Source organism: Oncorhynchus masou, chromosome 17, assembly GCF_036934945.1.
Source record: "Oncorhynchus masou masou isolate Uvic2021 chromosome 17, UVic_Omas_1.1, whole genome shotgun sequence".
NCBI classification, from domain to species: Eukaryota; Metazoa; Chordata; class Actinopteri; order Salmoniformes; family Salmonidae; genus Oncorhynchus; species Oncorhynchus masou.
The window spans coordinates 11882844-11904160 of record NC_088228.1 but is presented as its reverse complement, the minus strand read 5'-3'; the positions used below and the strand labels follow the sequence as shown (position 1 = coordinate 11904160).

Genomic DNA, 21317 nt, shown 5'->3' with positions numbered 1-21317 from the left:
ATAATTATATTCTTATTTACTGTAAAAGTGACTCCATAATGACACAATACATTATTTACCATTAATTTCTATTGGGCACAAAGTATCATTACCAATCCAAAGTGCTGGAGTACAGAGCCAAAACAACAACAAACGCGTCACTGTCCCAATACCTTTTTGGAGCTCACTGTACGTTATATCTATAAAGTAGAACAAAGATTCAATGGTGAAACAGCTATCTGTAAAATGAAACTGTGTTGTTGATAAGTTCAGTCAATCTACTAAATGAGTGCACAGAATCAGACGAGTACTGTTCTTAGGATGAACAACAAAACAAATGTATGTACTCACTGCTGCAAACCGCTCTCGATAAGACCACCTGCTAAATGACTCAAATGTAAAAATGTTAACTGTCTTAGGAAACTGTAAATCCATTCAACGTGTCAGCAAAGACTGGTAATTGCAACAAAAAAAACTTGCGTAGTCATTGAACCTTTCCAATTGTCAATCGGTTCGATGACACAGTGAAATGAGATTTGACATCAACATAAAAAAAAAAAAAAAATATTTTGTTGCTAATGTGCTAAAATATTAAAATGATCCACTCTCTCCTTTGCAGGTCCAGTTCCAGTTTGTGCTGCTGACCGACACTCTGTACTCCCCACTGCCCCCGGACCTGCTGCCCCCCAGCGTGACCAAGGAGAGGGAGAGACAGCCCTTCCCCAGCACCATCGTAGCAGTGGACATCCAGGACCAGAAGAACGGGGCCACACACTACTGGACCCTGGAGAAACTCCGGTATGTGTGGGGGGATCGTGGGACTTTATTTTCCACATAGCTCTGGTATGTAGGACTATATGGGTTTACGTTACCCAGCGTCTACTGTGTCTGTTGGTGTGATGTAATCTGTGCTGACCGTGTGTTGACTGTTCTGCCCCCTGTAGGCAGAGGCTGGACCTGATGAGGGAGATGTACGACCGTGCGGCGGAGGTGCCCAGCAGCACTGTGGAGGACTGTGACCAGGCCCTGACCGGGGGAGACCCCTTCTATGACCGCTTCCCATGGTTCCGTCTGGTGGGCAGGTCAGTCATGGACCCAGGCCCTCTTCTTTTCAAATGTAGCCGTCTTTCCCTTACTTCTTTGAGGTAATCACTAAGCAGCCAGTGTTTTCATTATGAGAGCAAAAGGATAGAAACCGATCCAATAACATACAGAGGGGAGGATACACGTGAAAAATATTTGAACAGGGCCCGGGCTAGTAGACTTGCCGCACTAGAGACCACCTCAAGACTCTATGACGCTCTGAAATGATTTTCCTGTGTCTGTTCCTGCTCCCCCTCTCCTCCCCGTCTGCAGGGCCTTTGTGTACCTGAGTAACCTGCTGTACCCCGTGCCCCTGGTGCACCGTGTGGCCATCGTCAGTGAGAAGGGAGAGGTGAAGGGCTTCCTCAGGGTGGCAGTGCAGGCCATCTCAGGTACAGAGAGTTGACTCTTGTGAAACTGAGAAAGACAGAGTGATACAACAGCTATTACAGTTTGTTTATGGATGCTGCTAGTATTTGTTGAGTGTTTGGAGTCGTAACCAACCAGCTGTCTTCTCTCCCCAGCTGATGAAGAAGCCCCTGACTACGGCTCTGGTGTCAGACAGTCAGGAACTGCCAAGATCTCCTTTGAGGACCAACAGTTTGAGAAGGTAGAATCAGTAAGAGATGATATAAAAACTGGAGTACTTGCCAAGCCACTGTCTGCATGCTGTATCTAAAACAATGCAGTATCATTATCTAAAAGGGTTATAATATATTTCATATCAAGTGTTTGTCTGGTCAGTTCCAGACAGAGTCGTGTTCTGGCAGCATGTCTCACTCTAACACCTCCCAAGAGGAGCTCCGCTTTGTTGAGGGGGAGGGACAGACCTCTGACATAGGAGCTGACCCTGACGAGGTCAACAACAACACCTGTACTGGTAAGGGCATCTTAGTCATCATCTTCATCATCACACCTGATTTCTCTTTAATATAATGTGTTATGTATGTTCTGTTGGTATTGCAAGTGTGGTCTCAACGTTGGGTCACATTCCCTTTCTACTATAAATATATATTCAGTGGTGTACAATGGCAGCGCCCACACTACAAATCATTGAGGATGACAAACAAAGTCAACGACTTAATCCCATTGTGGTCCTCAGATATTAACCGCACAAATATGTTTAGAGAAGACATATTTCTGTAAGCCTATCTAGGGTGTAATGCATCGGATACTTGTTTATTCAATGTGTCGATGTGTTTCGTATCGCTTCCTATCCAAATAAACCATAATATGTCAAATGAAATGTTAACTGAAAGGTCAACATGTCCTCACTATGACCCCAGACTTGTCCCCCGTCACAGCTACTCCTGAGGCCCCTCAGAGCCCGTTGAAGGGGGTTCTGGGTCTGGAACTACCCCTGGAGCTGAACCAGGAGAAGGCCCTGTCCCACCTCCGCATCGGATCCACTTTCACCTTCAGGGTCACCGTGCTGCAAGCCTCCAGCATCTCTGCCGAATATGCCGATATCTTCTGCCAGTTCAAGTTAGTGCCTCACATCCAACTTTTTGATGTGTTTTAGACTTTATTTGACCAGGAAGTGTCTTGAGGTTTAGGTTCAATGTTTTTGAGAGAGACTTGACAAGATGTCAGTGAGGAAAAGTATTTTGAATGACGATGATGATGATGTTGCATATGGAGGTATTTGTTTCTAAAATCTCTTCTTAGGAACAACTACAAGTGTCTATGGTTCAGGTACTTTAACTCAGGCAGTCCTCGCATTCTAACTGTCTCATAGCTATGCTATGACAATGCCGTGCCATTCAGGGCCTGTCACTTCTCTATCCAGAAACAACCCACCCTCTCTTGATTTAAACAAACTTTAATCTTATGGTTAGTATTATTCCTAAGGGTTAGTGTTATTCCTAAGGGTTAGTGTTATTCCTAAGGGTTGGTGTTATTCCTAAACTAAGGGTTGGTGTTATTCCTAAGGGTTAGTGTTATTCCTAAGGGTTAGTGTTATTCCTAAGGGTTGGTGTTATTCCTAAACTAAGGGTTGGTGTTATTCCTAAACTAAGGGTTGGTGTTATTCCTAAGGGTTGGTGTTATTCCTAAGGGTTAGTGTTATTCCTAAGGCAGATCCGTCTGATGGTGAAAGACAAGTTTCCATCAAATGTGCTCATAATCAATGCAGGATATTGAGAGTAGTAAATATTATATACTGAGTGTAAAAAATATCAAGAACACTTTCCCTTTTGCCCTCAGAACAGCCTACATTTGTCACGGCATGGTCTCTCCAAGGTGTCAAAAGCGTTGCACAGGGATGCTGGCCCAAGTTGACTCCAATGGCTGGATGTCCTTTGGGTGGTGGACCATTATTGATATGGAAAACTGTTGTGTGAAAAACCCAGCAGTGTTGCAGTTCTTGACACAAACTGGTTGGCCTGGCACCTACAACCATACCCCATTCAAAGGCACTTAAATATTTTGTCTTGTCCGTTCACCCTCTGAATGTCTCATTTGCCTCAAAAATCCTTCTTTAACCGGTCTCCTCCTTTCATCTGCACTGATTGAAGTGGATTTAAAAGTGACATCAATAAGGGCTCATAGCTTTCACCTGGTCAGTCTATGTCATGGGAAGATGTTTTGTACACTCAGTGTATTTAGTAATGTTACAGTGCAGTAGTTTAATGCATATTGTTTTGTATACACTCAATGCACATGATTAATGAATATTTTATTTTTTATTTTACCTTTATTTAACCAGGCAAGTCAGTTAAGACTTATTATAAGTCTTATAAGTCTTATTTTCAATGACGCCCTGGGAACAGTGGGTTAAATGCCTGTTCAGGGGCCCCTGGGAACAGTGGGTTAAATGCCTGTTCAGGGGCCCCTGGGAACAGTGGGTTAAATGCCTGTTCAGGGGCCCCTGGGAACAGTGGGTTAAATGCCCGTTCGGGGGCCCCTGGGAACAGTGGGTTACATGCCTGTTCAGGGGCCCCTGGGAACAGTGGGTTAAATGCCTGTTCAGGGGCCCCTGGGAACAGTGGGTTAAATGCCCGTTCGGGGGCAAGTGACACTGGGAACAGTGGGTTACATGCCTGTTCAGGGGCCCCTGGGAACAGTGGGTTAAATGCCTGTTCAGGGGCCCCTGGGAACAGTGGGTTAAATGCCCGTTTTGGGGGCCCCTGGGAACAGTGGGTTACATGCCTGTTCAGGGGCCCCTGGGAACAGTGGGTTAAATGCCTGTTCAGGGGCCCCTGGGAACAGTGGGTTAAATGCCTGTTCAGGGGCCCCTGGGAACAGTGGGTTAAATGCCTGTTCAGGGGCAGAACGACAGATTTGTACCTTGTCAGCTCGGGGGTTTGAACTCACAACCTTCCGGTTACTAGTTCAATGCTCTAACCACTAGGCTACCCTGCCGCCCCTGATTGAATGTGTTTTTCTACTTCCAGCTTCATCCACCGACATGACGAGGCCTTCTCCACTGAGCCACTGAAGAACACAGGCAGGGGACCTCCTCTGGGATTCTACCATGTACAAAATGTAAGCACTGACCAGAAACAATATGTTCTTTTTCATTGCAACTAATAGGTCTCATTTCTATGATATTACCATTATTTAATCAATTTATTTTGTATTTCCTTGTATCATCCATTGTTACAGGCCTTATTGAGTGATGGCTAACCTCACTTTTGATTTATCTATTAGATCACGGTAGAGGTCACCAAGTCGTTTGTGGAGTACATCAAGACCCAGCCCATCGTCTTCGAGGTGTTTGGTCACTACCAGAAGCAGCCGTTCCCACCTCTCTGCAAAGACCTCATCAGGTGATAAAACTCTACTCGTTCTCTTCTTCTTCAATTGATCCCGTTTCACTGTCTTGCTAAAATAGTCCATTTTAAAAGTTCTCACTTTTTTTACAGTCCCCTTCGACCTTCTAGGAGGCAATTCCCGAGGGTCATGCCCTTGTCTAAACCAGGTGAGGGTTCAAACATGCCAATGTGTCCTTCTCTTTATCTTAGCAAAGTGTTTTGTCACAGTGCCAGAACGTTAACCAGGCCAGATTCATTCCTTCTCTTTCACAGTGCCGGCCACCAAGCTAAACACCTTGACCCGCTCCATGGCAGGCCCATGTCACTCCAAATATGACCTCATGGCCTTCTTTGAGATCTGTGAGCTGGAGGCCAATGGAGAGTGAGCAACCTTACATCTGTTTCCTTACTTCCCTGTTCGTATCAAGGAATCAAATGGACACAACAATCATAATTTACTCATATAGTTTGTACATTTGTTCTGTGTTTGTCTTCAGCTATATCCCTTCAGTGGTGGACCACAGAGGTGGCATGCCTTGCCATGGAACCTTCCTCCTTCACCAGGTAAAGAATTGGAACATTTTCAGAGGGGAGTTGATTTGAATCTATTTCTCAGTTATTCAAAGCCCAGTGTTGACTTCCTGTGTGGTGACCTGTCCACAGGGCATCCAGAGGAGGATCACAGTTACCATAGCACACGAGACAGGAAATGACGTAGAGTGGAAGGAGGTCAAGGAGCTGGTGGTGGGTGAGTACGGCTGGAAGAATGCTTTATTAGGAGACAACAGAGCGTAATGACAGTAAAGATCCACTAGCTCCATCTTTACAGTACATCAATCGATCAAACAAATGTATTTGTAGAGGCCTTTTTACATCAACAGATGTCACAAAGTGCTATATAGGAACCCAACCTAAAACCCCAAACATCAAAGAATGCAGATGTAGAAGCACTGTGGCTAGGAAAAACTCCCTAGGAACCAGGCTCTGAGGGGTAGCCAGTCCTCTTCTGGCTGTGTCGGGTGGATCATAAACATCCATCTCTTGACTTTTGACCTTTGACCTCTCTCAGGGCGTATCCGGAATACTCCTGAGGCTGACGAGACCATCATTGACCCAAACATCCTCTCCCTCAACATCTTGTCTGCAGGCTACGTCTGGCCCTCGTATGACGACAAGTACGTATGCTTTCCCCTTTCTCAGCTTTTTACTGTACATACTGTGCATACCGGACATACTGTGCATACCGGACATACTGTGCATGCTGTACATACTGTGCATACCGGACATACTGGACATACTGGGCATACTGTGCATACCGGACATACTGTGCATGCTGTACATACTGTGCATACCGGACATACTGTGCATGCTGTACATACTGTGCATACCGGACATACTGTGCATGCTGTACATAATGGGCATACTGTGCATGCTGTGCATACTGTACATACTGGATATACTGGACATAATGGACATACTGTGCATGCTGTGCATACTATACATAGTAGCTTGTTTCTCTCTTTCACAACAACACCGAATATGATTTTCCATAATGTTCTGCTGCAGTATGTCTATGTTTCTCTTCGTATTTGTTGTTGTGTATTAACACTGTATATTTTGGTCACTTTGCTGCTGTGAAATCCTCAGCTGCTTGTTTAACCCGCTCGCCCTCTTCTCTTTTCTTTGTGCTTCGCTGTATTGCAGTGTTTCCCTGGGAGTTGACCATAGGTATAACACACAACCTTTCTGCTTCTCTCCTCTCTTTATACAACCTTTCTGCTTCTCTCCTCTCTTTATACAACCTTTCTGCTTCTCTCCTCTCTTTATACAACCTTTCTGCTTCTCTCTTAATACAACCGTTCTGCTTCTCTCCTCTCTTTATACAACCTTTCTGCTTTCTCTCTCTTTATACAACCTTTCTGCTTCTCTCCTCTCTTTATACAACCTTTCTGCTTCTCTCCTCTCTTTATACAACCTTTCTGCTTCTCTCTTAATACAACCGTTCTGCTTCTCTCCTCTCTTTATACAACCTTTCTGCTTCTCTCCTCTCTTTATACAACCTTTCTGCTTCTCTCCTCTCTTTATACAACCTTTCTGCTTCTCTCCTCTCTTTATATAACCTTTCTGCTTCTCTCCTCTCTTTATACAACCTTTCTGCTTCTCTCCTCTCTTTATACAACCTTTCTGCTTCTCTCCTCTCTTTATACAACCTTTCTGCTTCTCTCCTCTCTTTATACAACCTTTCTGCTTCTCTCCTCTCTTTATACAACCTTTCTGCTTCTCTCCTCTCTTTATACAACCTTTCTGCTTCTCTCCTCTCTTTATACAACCGTTCTGCTTCTCTCCTCTCTTTATACAACCTTTCTGCTTCTCTCTTTATACAACCTTTCTGCTTCACAACTCGTTGTTTCTTTGCTTTTTGTTGTTTTATTTCTAACTTTTTTCTGCAGTTGTTTTTAACCCAACATGTTCATTTGACATGACGCTTAGCAGTGAATTCAAAGCTGCTGTTTCTGTCCATGTATAGAGTTTGTTTCAGTACCCCTTGTCTTTGAGGGGCTTTTGCACAACTGAATACCCTTTTCCTCTTGATACTGCCTGATCTATGCCGACGAAGGAAAGGCATACTACGTGTTTCCAGTCACTCATCATTGAAAACCTCGTCTATACACCAGTGGAGGCTGCTGAGGGGAGGACGGCTCATAATAATGGCTGGAATGGAGAGAATGGAATGGCATCAAAAGCACGGAAGCCATTTGTTTGATGTTGTTGATACCTTTCCACTAATTCTGCTCTGGCCATTACCACGTGCCCGTCCTCCCCAATTAAGGTACCACCAGCCTCCTGTGCTAGACACAAAAAACACTAACTTTTTCCGTTCTGTTTACCTACAGGACGTTTTACCGGTTCGAGGCAGCGTGGGACAGCTCCATGCACAACTCCCTCCTTCTGAACCGAGTCACTCCCTATGGAGAGAAGATCTACATCACCCTCTCAGCCTACCTAGAGGTAAACATTTCCTTCGCTGCAACCCAGAAACATCACCCATGTTGGCTCTCTATATTGATGGGGGGAAGTGGTGAGTTAGCCTGTACACTACAATGTCAAGTGATGTGAGCTTAATGCTGGTCCTGGTCCATGCCTTTCAGATGGAGAACTGCGCCCAGCCGACGGTGATCACCAAAGACTTCTGTATGGTGTTCTACTCCCGTGACGCCAAGCTCCCTGCCTCTCGCTCCATTAGAAACCTTTTCAGCACCGGCTGCCTAAGGCCCTCAGAGAGGTAGCTAGGCCCGTAGAAATAGAAAATAGACCATATTATTCTAGGTTATATATCTCTATGTGGGTAGGCCCCACCTCAAGCCCTCTCTGTGGATTCTGACAGTACTAACTCTGTTCTCTCTTCTCTTCCTCAGTAACCGTGTCACTGGAGTGTATGAAGTCAGTCTCTGCCATGTCGCTGATGCCGGAAGTCCAGGTAAAGGAATGGCAGAATGCTTGATTATAAACACAATTATAAACTGGGTGGTTCGAGCACTGAATGCTGATTGGCTGACAGCCGTGGTATATCAGACCGTAATACCACGGGTATGACAAAACATGTATTTTTTTACTGCTCTAATTACGTTGGTAACCAGTTTATAATGGCAATAAGACACCTCTGAGATTTGTGGTATTATGACCAATATACCATGGCTAAGGGCTATATCCAGGCACCCGTGATACGTCGTGCATTAGAACAGCCCTTAGCCATGGTATATTGGCCATATACCACACCCCCTAATTCTACACAAGTATCTGGGCTGCATTTCATCCAACTTGTGTGTGCAACTGTCAATTTAACAGTTCACTCTGTCTGGAGATAAATCTGGACTGAGCTGCAACCCACATCCCTAGTGTGTTCTGGCAGTATATAGGCAGTATATAGACAGTATATATAGGCAGTATACAGACAGTATATAGGCAGTATATAGACAGTATATAGGCAGTATATAGACAGTATATATAGGCAGTATACAGACAGTATATAGGCAGTATATAAACATAGTTCAGTTTTTATATTTGACATGGCTGTCTTTTTACCATTTTTTCCCTCAGGCATGCAGCGGCGGCGCAGGCGCGTCTTGGACACCTCAGTGGCGTACGTCCGTGGAGAGGAGAACCTGGCTGGGTGGAGGCCCCGTAGCGACAGCCTCATCCTGGACCACCAGTGGGAGCTGGAGAAACTCAGCCTGCTGCAGGAGGTGAGGCCTTGGATTGGTAGGGTCTGTAGGGTGGGTGGGCCGGAATTCAGAGGGGTGGAGTCAAGTGTGATAGTCAATGAATGAATGAAATAAACAAACAATACTTTGCCAATGAAATGTGGTCTGAATAACAAGTAATCAATTATGTTTCCATTCATAAACAGTAGCTGTTTTCAAAATAGTATTGTGTGGGGGTACTACTCACCAATGAGTCACTCACCTGGATAATGGACAGTGGCCATTTTGTGCCAGAGACTCAGCAGTTTCTCTCTGTGTGTCACTACAGGTAGAGAAGACCAGGCACTACCTGCTGCTGCGGGAGAAACTAGAGGCCACCCTGGCCGCGGGGCAGGACGCGCTCTGCAAGAGTGGTGACATCAGCGACTTTGCTAAGAGCCCCATCCTCAGCTACAGCCCCGGGGGCAGTCCCGCCCTGGAAAGCCCCAGCCAGAGGCAAAGGGAGCTGGCTGCCAAGGTGACTACAATCCCTGGCTTCTATTAGGAACCAGGCCTACCTTGGAGCTCCTAATACAATGCTTGCTTGCCAGAACACTTTCTGGTTCTCTCTCTTTTTTGGACTTTTAATGGTTGTGATTATGAGTAATAATAATACATTTTTCTGCTAACTCCTCTCCTCTTCTCCTCCTCTCCTCTTCTCCTCCTCTCCTCTTCTCCTCCTCTCCTCCTCCTCTCCTCCTCCTGCGGTCTCAGTGTCTGCGGTTGCTCATGCACACCTTCAACAGGGAGTACAGCCAGGTGAGCAGCAGTGCCAGTGAGAGCAAGGTGAGCCCCAGCCCCCAGGCCTGTTAACCCCCTCTATAACCCACTTACAGAACCCAGCCCCCAGGCCTGTTAACCCCCTCTATAACCCACTTACAGAACCCAGCCCCCAGGCCTGTTAACCCCCTCTATAACCCACTTACAGAACCCAGCCCCCAGGCCTGTTAACCCCTCTATAACTCACTTACAGAACCCAGCCCCCAGGCCTGTTAACCCCCTCTATAACCCACTTACAGAACCCAGCCCCCAGGCCTGTTAACCCCCTCTATAACCCACTTACAGAACCCAGCCCCCAGGCCTGTTAACCCCCTCTATAACCAACTTACAGAACCCAGCCCCCAGGCCTGTTAACCCCCTCTATAACCCACTTACAGAACCCAGCCCCCAGGCCTGTTAACCCCCTCTATAACCAACTTACAGTACACCGTGCATGATACTTTTCCCCAGCCAGCCCCTAGCCCAAAGCACTTTGAATACCATCAAACCTGCCCCCTATAGATTCCAGACGATTCTCACTGATCCCACCCAAGACATCTGTCATCTACATCCTTTCCCTCCGGATCCCCTGTCTAGTTAACACACGCAGCCTTTCTGATCATTTGCTTATTTGTTAAACAAAGAACTAAACTCTAACAAAAAACTGAATGCTAACAAGGAAATACATTCGAATGAAGAACTTAACATTAAAACAAAATAACTACCCTATTCACTTCTCTTAATGAATGAATGAATATTCAGTTGCTCATCATCACTCGACAACCCCATCCCCCGAGGTCCCATCTTTTCCATTGATTTACTTCTGTTCTATGGAATCCTTCACCCGACCTACACATTTTCTCATTCTCACCCCTAGCCCCCTCTCCTCCAACCCCCCTCTCCTCCCACCCCCGTCTCAGAGAATGTCAGGCTTCTCTGTCCCTACTACAGCATGTTGTCTCTACATGTGTTACCAAAGCCTGGGGCTGAAACACATGTCCTCTCATGACCTCATCGGATGACTTGATGAGTATCAGATTCTGTCATAGACCTTGCCGACCCTCCAAATGCAATACATGGGAACTGTTGATGAATGTATAATGGTGTCATTGTATGTGCGTGTTTGTGTGTGCTTATTTTGTGTGTATATGTTCATGTTTGTTTGTATATATGTGTGTGTGTGTGTGTGTGTGATTATCTGTGTATGCTTGTGTGTATGTGTTTCAGCTGTCTGAGATGTCAGCGTCGCTGATGTCACCGTCCTCTTCTGCTCTGAGCACGCTAACGCCGTCCTCTACTTGCCCCTCATTGGTGGAGGGACATTATGACTTCAGGTATGAGTCCTTTCAACTGTCACCCCTCACTCCCATTTTATTCACCCCAGACCTGCTGTTGACCAGTAGTATACGGAAAGTATTCAGACCCCTTGACTTTTTCCACATTCTGTTATGTTACAGCCTTATTCTAAAATTGATTAAATAAATGTTTTTCCTTATCAATCTACACACCCACACCCCCATAATGACAACATGAAAACTGTTTTTTAGAAATAATTATAAAAAATAAGAAACATAAATATCTTATTTACATTATTATTCACACCATTTGCTATGAGACTCAAAATTGAGCTCCATCGATCATCTATATAAGATTGTCTATAAGTTCCCACAGTTGACAGTGCATGTCAGAGCAAAAACCAAGCCATGAGCTTCGAGACAGGATTGTTTCGAGGCACAGATCTGGGAAAGGGCACAAAAAAATGTATGAGGCATTGAAGGTCCCCAAGAACACAGTGGCCTCCATCATTTGTAAATGGAAGAAGTTTGGAACCACCAAGACTCTCCTAGAGCTGGCTGCCCTGCCACACTGAGCAATCGGGGGAGAAGGGCCTTGGTCAGGGAGGTGACCAAGAACCCGATGGTCACTCGGACAGAGCTTCAGAGTGGAGATGGGAGAAACTTCCAAAAGGACAACCATCTTTGCAGCACTCCACCAATCAGGCCTTTATGGTAGAGTGTCCAGACGGAAGCCACTCCTCAGTAAAAGGCACATGAAATCCCGCTTGGTGTTTGCCAAAAGGCACCTAAAGAACTCTCAGACCATGAGAAACAAGATTCTCTGGTCTGATGAAACCAAGTTTGAACTCTTTGGCCTGATTGCCAAGCGTCACATCTGGAGGAAACCTGGCACCATCCCTACGGTGAAGCATGGTGGTAGCAGCATCATGCTCTGGGGATGTTTTTCAGTGGCAGGGACTGGGAGACAAGTCAGTATCGAGGGAAAGATGAACAGAGCAAAGTGCAGAGAGATCCTTGATGAAAACCTGCTCCAGAGCACTCAGGACCTCAGACTAGGGCGAAGGTTCACCTTCCAACAGGACAACGACCCTAAGCACACAGCCAAGAAAACGCAGGAGTGGTTTCGGGACAAGTCTCTGACTGTCCTTGAGTGGCCCAGCCAGAGCCCGGACTTGAACCCGATCGAACATCTCTGGAGAGACCTGAAAAAGCTCCCCACAGAGCATGAGAGGATCTGCAGAGAAGAATGGGAGAAACTCCCAAAAACCTCCCGAATTTGTAGCATCATACCCAAGAATACTCGAGGCTGTAATCGCTGCCAAAGGTGCTTCAACAAAGTACTGAGTAAAGGGCCTGAATAATTATGTAAATGTGAAATTTCATTTTTTTTTTAAATACATTTGCAAAAAGTTCTAAAAACCTGTTTTTGCGTTGTCATTATGGGGTATTGTGTGTAGATTGATGAGGGGGAAAATGATTTAATCAATTTTAGAATGAGGCGGTAACGTAAAAAAATGTGGAAACAGTCAAGGGGTCTGAATACTTTCCGAATGCTCTGTATATGCATATGAATTCATTCGCTTTGTAGAAAGAGCTTTGTTAAAAGGGCATTGATAGAACATTGAGAAAGCACAATGTTTTAAGAAAGTTGAGAGAACATTGATGGAACGTTATCTCTGGTCTGCAGGCACATTGAGCCCAGCTCTGGAGCTTCAACCCCAGACCTGGACCCCTTCAGCCCTGTAGATAGGAAGAGGATCCCGGGTAGAGGCTGCACTTTCGTCCCTGACATCCAGGAGATCCGCGTCAGGTGAGACCAGACCACTCTGGGGCTTAGCAATTTCAGCTAGGACTAGACTGCTGTACAGGATTCCATAGAGGTCAGATGAGTCATACAATTTAATATTGGGGTGAATTACGATATATCTCTGCTAGATTCATTGTTTGGAATCACTATAAAGATGAAAAAATATATGAGCAATACTTAAGTTATTCGGATGGGCTGTATTTCTACTAAATCAACAATAAATAAGAAAATATGATTTTTACTTCATATATAAGTGAAATATAACTGTCCTTCTATCTCCCCTGGGCTGCAGCCCCATCGTGTCGAAGAAAGGCTACCTGCACTTCCTGGAGCCCCACACCAGTGGCTGGGTGAAGCGCTACGTGGTGGTACGCCGGCCCTACGTCTACCTGTACCGCAACGAGAGGGACAATGTGGAGCGCGCTGTCATCAACCTCTCCTCTGCCCAGGTGGAATACAGCGAGGACAAGCAGACTCTGCTCCGGGTACGACTGACAGAAACTTCTTCCAAATATTTCATAAATATATCAAAAATATACCATATACATTTTTACAAATAAATCACTCATATATTACAAATATACAATGGATAAACCAAAAATACAGTATACCACTAATACGTTTGTTGGAATGCACTTCTTGGATATATTTTTTGTTTATAGACAAGTATATTTTTAATAAATGGATAATAAATATATGTTTTATACCATTGATTTCCTGTATCTGTCCAATTGTAGTTAATTTACCAGATCCTTTTAGTGATCTAAATCATTTCTGCTTTTAGACTCCAAACACATTTGCAGTGTGTACCGAGCATCGTGGAATACTCCTCCAGGCCAGTAATGACAAGGAGATGCACGACTGGCTGTATGCTTTTAACCCCCTGCTCGCCGGAACTATCAGGTATAGTAACCCCTCACTGCCTCAACATTGTTACCCCGTGTTCATCAATGAAAACCCCTCCTCAAAATGTTATTTTTTGTGTAATACCAGGTTACTTAAATCTCCTCGTAAACACTTGTTCAAGCTATTTTCTAATTCAAATTCACTGTCTCCCCCCGATCATTTTCAGTCAAACATTAACCCTCCCCTCTTTTCCCTCCCTCCCCAAGGTCTAAGCTCTCCAGAAGAAAGTCAGGCCCAAGGATGTGAGAGAGAGGAACACACACGGGAGGGGAGGAGGGGGGGGGAGAAAAAATAAAACAAAAACACAATCTCAAAGCTCCACTGACCCTCTCCTGTATACAGCTCATCTAAACAGCTCTCCCTGTCCTAACAGTGCTCCATCCTGTCGCTGATACTTCCCCAAATGGCACTTAAAACCATCCCAGCTGAAGCCTCTTCCTGGTTACCTGGAACACGCACAGTTTAAACTACCCATCAAACACCCTTAATACCCATGTAAGACTTAACTAACAACCTGACCCTGTGTAGTGGGGCTTACCCCTGCTGGCTGTATTGTGCCTGGTTGTGACACGCCCCATTGTCATGTGCACGTAAACTTTACCGTTATCTAACATGCTAACAGTCCCCATAGGGTTTATCCAAACAAAGAGAAACGTTATAGTGTATAAGTCTTAGTCCAAGTTGTTATCAGTTCCAATGGCCTGCTACTTACAACCGCCCCACTCTGACTGTACATTATGCCCCAGATCAAAGCCACTCATCTATTTCTTATTAACACTGTAGACTGATAAGAAAAATATTAATGGTGACATGGTATATTCCCTTTTCTAGTCCTCTCATAAGAGATATCTGTTTCTGTGTGTGTGTTCTCATGTTAAAACAGCATATCCACATTTACCTCATGTTGAAATGGCTGCCAGTCGCAAACTGGAACTCGTTGTCGTTGCATCTGTTTTGTATCCAGGTTTTAGACAGTATAGGATGAACGTGATGTATCCAGGTTTTAGACAGTATAGGATGAACGTGATGTATCCAGGTTTTAGACGGTATACAGTGGGATAGAAGTGGGGTACTGTAGTAGTTGGATAATGTAATGGACAGATTAGGGTAATGGGGATATGATAGGGCAATAGGATGACACTTTGCCTTCCATGCTTGGAGAATGGCGAGTTCACTGTGTTGACATTTCATAGTAACATGTTTGTAGAGCATTAGGCAATATAATACGCCACCTGCCTGACTCACACTGGAGAGCAATGTGTCCTTGACCGTTTACATATTCTTTGTGTATATATATTATTTATTTGTTATTTTAGTTTTAATTTATATATCACTGACCAGTTTAACTTATTTGTGTGGGATCACTGACCAGTTTAATTTATTTGTGTGGGATCACTGACCAGTTTAACTTATTTATGTGGGATCACTGACCAGTTTAATTTATTTGTGTGGGATCACTGACCAGTTTAATTTATTTATGTGGGATCACTGACCAGTTTTGTCGCATGGCACTTTATTGTTGCATTATATTCTCTTGAGTTGATGCCTGTCCCATTCACTCAGTTGTTTTTAACCAAAGCAGTCCAATCTATTTAAAATAGTGAAGATATCCACTGTCATGTAGACTTGAAAAAATGGCTCCTAGGTTTTAGTGAGATATTAATGTAATATCTACGATTCTGCTATTGGCCCTGAATGTCTGTTTATAAGTTAAATATTCCACGTGGATATACTAAGAATGGCTCCTCTCCAGCAAGAGGATGTTTATTGCCTTCTATGCTGGTGGGTTACTTTGCCTTCTATGGTGGTGGGTTGCTTTGCCTTCCATGGTGGTGGGTTACTTTGCCTTCTATGGTGGTGGGTTGCTTTGCCTTCTATGGTGGTGGGTTGCAGTACATTGAATAATTTAAAAGAACCCTGTGATTATACTCAATTGATAAGTTAGTGGGATATTTTTGACCTTTTTTCCACCAGTCGAGTTGTCTGAAAGTGCATCGCTATGCACCAGGTAGTGCCTCCCTTTCTCCACTTCGCTCTCTCTCTTTCCTGTTTTTCATCAAATCCACACTTTAGTATCGTTGACGTCCACCACATTAGCTCAATGTTACATGTATCGAAGCAAGCTTTTATTTACTCTGATGCTATGAACATAATATTGATGCCGTGTGTCCATGTGATTCTATCCATTTGGACTAATATGTGTACAGTCTATAGGCTACACTAGCTTCTTGTGTAAAGTAGCAGCTAACCTCCTCTGCTTTGCTTTTGTATGGCTGTTTTACAGCCTGATGCTTGTGTCAGAAACCTATACAGTATGAACCTGTAGATGTTATGAAGTCGCCATCCTGGGGACTTTGGCTGTGGTTTATTGTCGCTGTGACCATTCCTTCACACCCAGATGACCACAAACTGCTATCTGAAACGAGAGTAGTCCAAAGTGAATCAAGGTGGCACTGCCGACCGAAGCAAAGTGACTCTTCAGTGCCACCTTGGTCGAGCAGCCGTAGGAGATGGACCATTTCAAACTGAAGTTGCCGGTTGTCTCATAGTCTGAGTGTTCTATGTTTTCGTACGTCCTTTTGCTTTATTGAAAACCAAGCATTAGTGTTGTGTTTACAGCAACATCATGTGTGAGTGCAGCAGACCAGCCATGGCCAGACAGCCAATTGGATCATGTCCTACGGTTGTTCCTTGTTTGTATGGCGAGGTTTGTGTTTTTGGTCAAAACACAATTCTCCCATCTAACACATAGTGTTGGGTTTTTATGCATGCCTCAGGCCTGTCAACCTACAGAGCATGCTCAGATAGCCACAGCAAGGGAGCAACATGCAAAACATGGTGTACTCACACATGATGTTCCTCAAATAATATTAATAAGCGCTTATATCCTCAATTATGAACATATCTTCTTATATCCTTCCTACAAGGAGTATATTGCGTATATAATGCAGTGCAATAATTGAGAGTTGATTGGTTTCAGTGGAAAATCACACGGTTCTTTGTTTTCTGTTTCTAGAATGCTGAAACTTAAATACAACCTATTACAAGATACACACTATGAACTAATTAAATTTACAACCTATCTCTGGGTTTCATATTGTGGATCTGTTTATTATTTGTATTTTTTACATTTTAGTTATTTAGCAGACACTCGTTTCCTGAGCGACTTACATGAGCAATTAAGGTTAAGTGCCTTGCTCCAGATCACATCTATAGATGTTTTTTTCTCACCTTGTTGGCTCGGGATTCAAACCAGCAATCTTTTGGTTACTGGCCCAACGCTCTTAACTACTAGGCTACCTGCCGACCCGGTTGTGGTCATCTTGGTGTGTGTCGTATGCAATTTTTTTAAACTTTGGTGTACACTGGTATGCTATTTTGCCTACTCGACCAATGGAAGAAAAGAAAGCTTTATTTATGAATTCTTGTTTCTATTTGGAGGTGGATTACGTGAGTAAGGAATATTAGGGCTATTGAATTGTCATCCAAGTATAATTTATTGTACTTATAACATCATAATTTATCATATTAAAAATGTACTATTGTCGCTTTAGCGTTTACTAACTCTTAACTCTACTTCTTAAAACTAGGATACTTCTTAAAACTAGGATACTTCTTAAAACCAGGGTACTTCTTTAAACTAAGATGCTCCTTAAAACTAAGATGCTCCTTAAAACTAGGATGCTTCTTAAAACTAGGGCACTTCTTAACGCTAGGATACTTCTTAAAACTAGGGTTCTTCTTACAGCTAGGATATATGAAGTTCCATCCTCAAAGAAGAAGTTAAAACGATGCATTTGAAGTTCCGTGAGCCGGCTATATATACAAATACAGATCGATTCTGTTACTGCTTTGACAGCTTTTTTATGTAGCATTACATTTCCCGGATCCAAGCATGTGGATCTGCTTCTTCACCCTGCTCTCTCTTTCCCTCACTGCTTGCTAATGACGCCCTATCCCCCTCAGTGCAGCTTTGTATAGAAACAGCCCCGTATACTAAACGCCCGCCTAAATGACTCTGCATTGAACTTGACATTTGATTGGCTCTTGTCTTGTCAATAATGAACCTGATTGGCTGTGGTGGGTCCGATCGCACAAATGTAACCCCCGTTCCATAATAACTGGCCTGTGATGTCATCTCAGTGCTCACGTTATCTTTTGAGTGTTGGAATTCTAGTGTCTTCTAATGTTTGTGGACACGTAAACAATTTGTCAGAATAAAGTGAAATAAATGTGGAACTTATGCAACATTTGCTTGTGTCCTTTGTCTGGATTTTGTTGTCTGGCATCGCCAATCATCTAAAACTCATAGATCCTACCTTATACAAGGATGCAAGGACGTGCTGGTTTGAAATGTGTAAAAAGGGTCTCTAATGTAGTGTTGTTCAGACCTGTTCCTGGGGCCCCTACTGTACATGGTGTGCAGGTTTTTGCTCCAGCCCAGCACTAACACATCTAATTCAACTAATGAAATATACCGAACAAAAATATAAACACAACATGCAACAATTTCATTGATTTTACTGAGTTACAGTTCATTTGAGGAAGTCAGTCAATTTAAATAAATTCACTAGGCCCCAATCTATGGATTTCACATGACTCGGAGTACAGATATGCATCTGTTAGCAGCAGATACCTTTAAAAAAATTGTCATCACAATGAGCCTCAGGATCTCGGCACGGTATTTTTGTGCATTCAAATTGCCATTGATAAAATGCAATTGTGTTTGTTGTCCGTAGCTTATGCCTGCTCATACCTTAGCCCCACTGCCATCACGGGGCACTCTGTTCACAATGTCGCCCACACAACGCCATACACGTAGGTCTGGGGTTGTGAGTCCGGTTGGACGTACTGCCAAATTCTCTAAAACGACGTTGGACGATGTTGGAGGCAGCTTATGGTCGAGAAATTAACATTACATTCTCTGTCAACAGATCTGGTAAACATTTCCTGCAGTCAGTATGCCAATTCCACGCTCCCTCAAAACTTGAGACATCGGTGGCATTGTGTTTAGTGACAAAACTGCATATTTTCGAGTGGCCTTTTATTATCCCCAGCACAAGGTGCACCTTTATAAATATCATGCTGTTTAATCAGATTCTTGATATGCCACACCTGTCAGGTGGATGGATTATCTTGACAAAGGAGAAATGCTCACAAACAAGGATGTAAACAAATGTGCTCACAAAATTTGAGAGAAATAAGCTTTCTGTGCGTTTGGAACATTTCTGGGATCTTTTATTTTAGCTCAAGAAACATGGGACCAACACTTTACATGTTGCGTTTATATTTTTGTTCAGTGTACTTAACGATTAGTTGTTTGGTTGACCGCTGCGACAGTGTGACCCTAAAGATACAGCCCAATTCAGGGATTAAAGGGCCTTTGTAATGTGTGACATATTGGGGAAGATGGCCTGATTATATGTGGAATTATTATTATTGTTATTATTGTATTGTGTGTGTGTTTGGCTTTAGTGCTATGCCTTTTCACACATGTTCTCCCTATAGCCTCACTCATTTTGTTTTGGCCCGATCACTGCAAAGCCAAATCTCTATCAATCAACAGCTTGATGCCAATGAATGTCTACTATGCTATAACATAATGATGAACCAGTCAGCCAATAAATGTCTCCGATGCTCCAACATAAAGGCTACCCAATGAGCCAAGAAGTATTCAATGCCTTTGTTCTGGTTGGTCTGACAGGCCTTCCATTGTTGTAGGTCATTTCTTTCCCCTGCCCAAGTGTTTGGTTCTCTCACATCCATACAGCCATAGCTATAGAACACTGCTTTATATCTATGCATACATGTTACATCTGCCCCTGCCACGCCCACTACTTCTCATCCCGTGTCTCCCTAAACTGCCGCCACTCTCCCAGTGCTCTCTCTCTCTCTCTCTCTCTCTCTCTCTCTCTCTCTCTCTGTGTGGGTGTATCTGATTGTGTGAGTGGAGACAGGTGTGCTAGAGTCAGAGCAGATCCCCACCAGCTGCAACCTGTTCCATAATCAAGACCTCTACAAATACTCAGCCCTGCCACTTCCATACTGCCAGATCGTAGCCTCTGCTCAGTCTGCATTTCTAGCTGTTTGCACCTGCATAGAGCTTGTTATCCTGTGGTGCCTGGTTTCCCTAGCCTGACACTGCTTTTCTCTCCGCTACAGTTCTGTCCACTCTGACTCTGGTCTTGTCAATGCTGCTCCCCTGCCCTGGACCCCCGCTCTACTGCTTCCTTGGATTCTGCTCCGGACCTGCTTACCCTGCCCCTACTTCCAGAAAATGTCATGACTTTAGAAGCTTCTGCTAGGCTAATTGACATCAATTGATTCAATTGGAGGTGTACCTGTCAATGTATTTCAAGGCCTACCTTCATACTCAGTGCCTCTTTGCTTGACATCATGGGAAAATCAAAAGAAATCAGCCGAGACCTCAGAAATAAATTGTAGACCTCCACAAGTCTGGTTCATCCTTGGGAGAAATGTCCAAATGCCCGAAGGTACCATGTTCATCTGTACAAACAATAGTACGCAAGTATAAACACCATGGGTCCATGCAGCCGTCATACCGTTCAGGAAGGAGACGCCCTCTGTCTCCTAGAGATTAATGTACTTTGACCATCATTATGTTTGGAGGAAAAAGGGGGAGGCTTGCAAGCCGAAGAACACCATCCCAACAGTGAAGCACAGTGGTAGCAGCATCATGTCATGGGGGTGCTTTGCTGCAGAAGGGACTGGTGCACTTCACAAAATGGATGACATCATGAGGGAGGAAAAGTATGTGGATATATTGAAGCAAAATCTCAAGACATCAGTCAGGAAGTTAAAGCTTGAACGCAAATGGGTCTTCCAAATGGACAATGACCCCAAGCATACTTCCAAAGTGGTGGCAAAATGGCTTAAGGAAAACAAAGTCAAGGTATTGGAGTGGCCATCACAAAGCCCTGACCTCAATCCCATAGAAATTTGTAAGCAGAACTGAAAAAGTGTGTGCGAGCAAGGAGGCCTACAAACCTGACTCAGTCACACCATCTCTGTCAGGAGGAATAGTCAAAAATTCACCCAACTTATTGTGGGAAGCTTGTGGAAGGCTACCCGAAACGTTTGACCCAAGTTAAACAATTTAAAGGCAATTCTACCAAACACTAATTCAGTGACCCACGGGGAATGTGATGAAAGAAATCAAATCTGAAATAAATCATTCTCTCTACTATTATTCTGACATTTCACATTCTTAAAATAAATTGGTGATCCTAATTTGTACTAGGATTAAATGTCAGGATTTGTGAAAACTGAGTTTAAATGTATTTGGCTAAGGTGTATGTAAACTTCCGATTTCAATTGTACATCCACATAGCCATTGGTCTACTCAGCAGAGGCTGGTGGGAGGAGCTATAAGAGGATTGGCTCGTTATGGCTGAAATGGAACAGAGTCAAACATGGTTTACATATATTTGCTTACCATTACAACGAGCCCATCCTCCTATTGCTCCTC

At 43.9% G+C, this 21317-nt stretch overlaps 1 protein-coding gene across 15 annotated transcripts in view; it reads left to right on the top strand.

Moving 5' to 3' along the window:
• Positions 1-18078, top strand: part of LOC135558474 (kinesin-like protein KIF1A) — a 46961-nt gene extending 28883 nt beyond the window's left edge. For 4 of the 15 annotated variants that reach the window (XM_064992288.1, XM_064992296.1, XM_064992294.1 and 1 more), the window contains 25 exons: positions 599-777; positions 924-1061; positions 1336-1454; positions 1587-1681; positions 1807-1942; positions 2349-2547; positions 4458-4548; positions 4714-4832; positions 4911-4984; positions 5091-5199; positions 5315-5381; positions 5481-5565; positions 5887-5992; positions 6522-6545; positions 7712-7826; positions 7967-8100; positions 8234-8295; positions 8916-9061; positions 9348-9536; positions 9773-9844; positions 11045-11151; positions 12803-12925; positions 13215-13407; positions 13707-13825; positions 14035-18078. In XM_064992288.1, coding sequence (XP_064848360.1) covers positions 599-777; positions 924-1061; positions 1336-1454; positions 1587-1681; positions 1807-1942; positions 2349-2547; positions 4458-4548; positions 4714-4832; positions 4911-4984; positions 5091-5199; positions 5315-5381; positions 5481-5565; positions 5887-5992; positions 6522-6545; positions 7712-7826; positions 7967-8100; positions 8234-8295; positions 8916-9061; positions 9348-9536; positions 9773-9844; positions 11045-11151; positions 12803-12925; positions 13215-13407; positions 13707-13825; positions 14035-14074 — 2841 coding nt within the window. In that variant the 3' untranslated portion in view covers positions 14075-18078. The remainder of the gene's footprint in view (positions 1-598; positions 778-923; positions 1062-1335; positions 1455-1586; positions 1682-1806; positions 1943-2348; positions 2548-4457; positions 4549-4713; positions 4833-4910; positions 4985-5090; positions 5200-5314; positions 5382-5480; positions 5566-5886; positions 5993-6521; positions 6546-7711; positions 7827-7966; positions 8101-8233; positions 8296-8915; positions 9062-9347; positions 9537-9772; positions 9845-11044; positions 11152-12802; positions 12926-13214; positions 13408-13706; positions 13826-14034) is intronic. The other 11 variants (XM_064992298.1, XM_064992293.1, XM_064992301.1 and 8 more) reach the window with 4 other exon arrangements.
• Positions 18079-21317: the final 3239 nt, after the last annotated feature.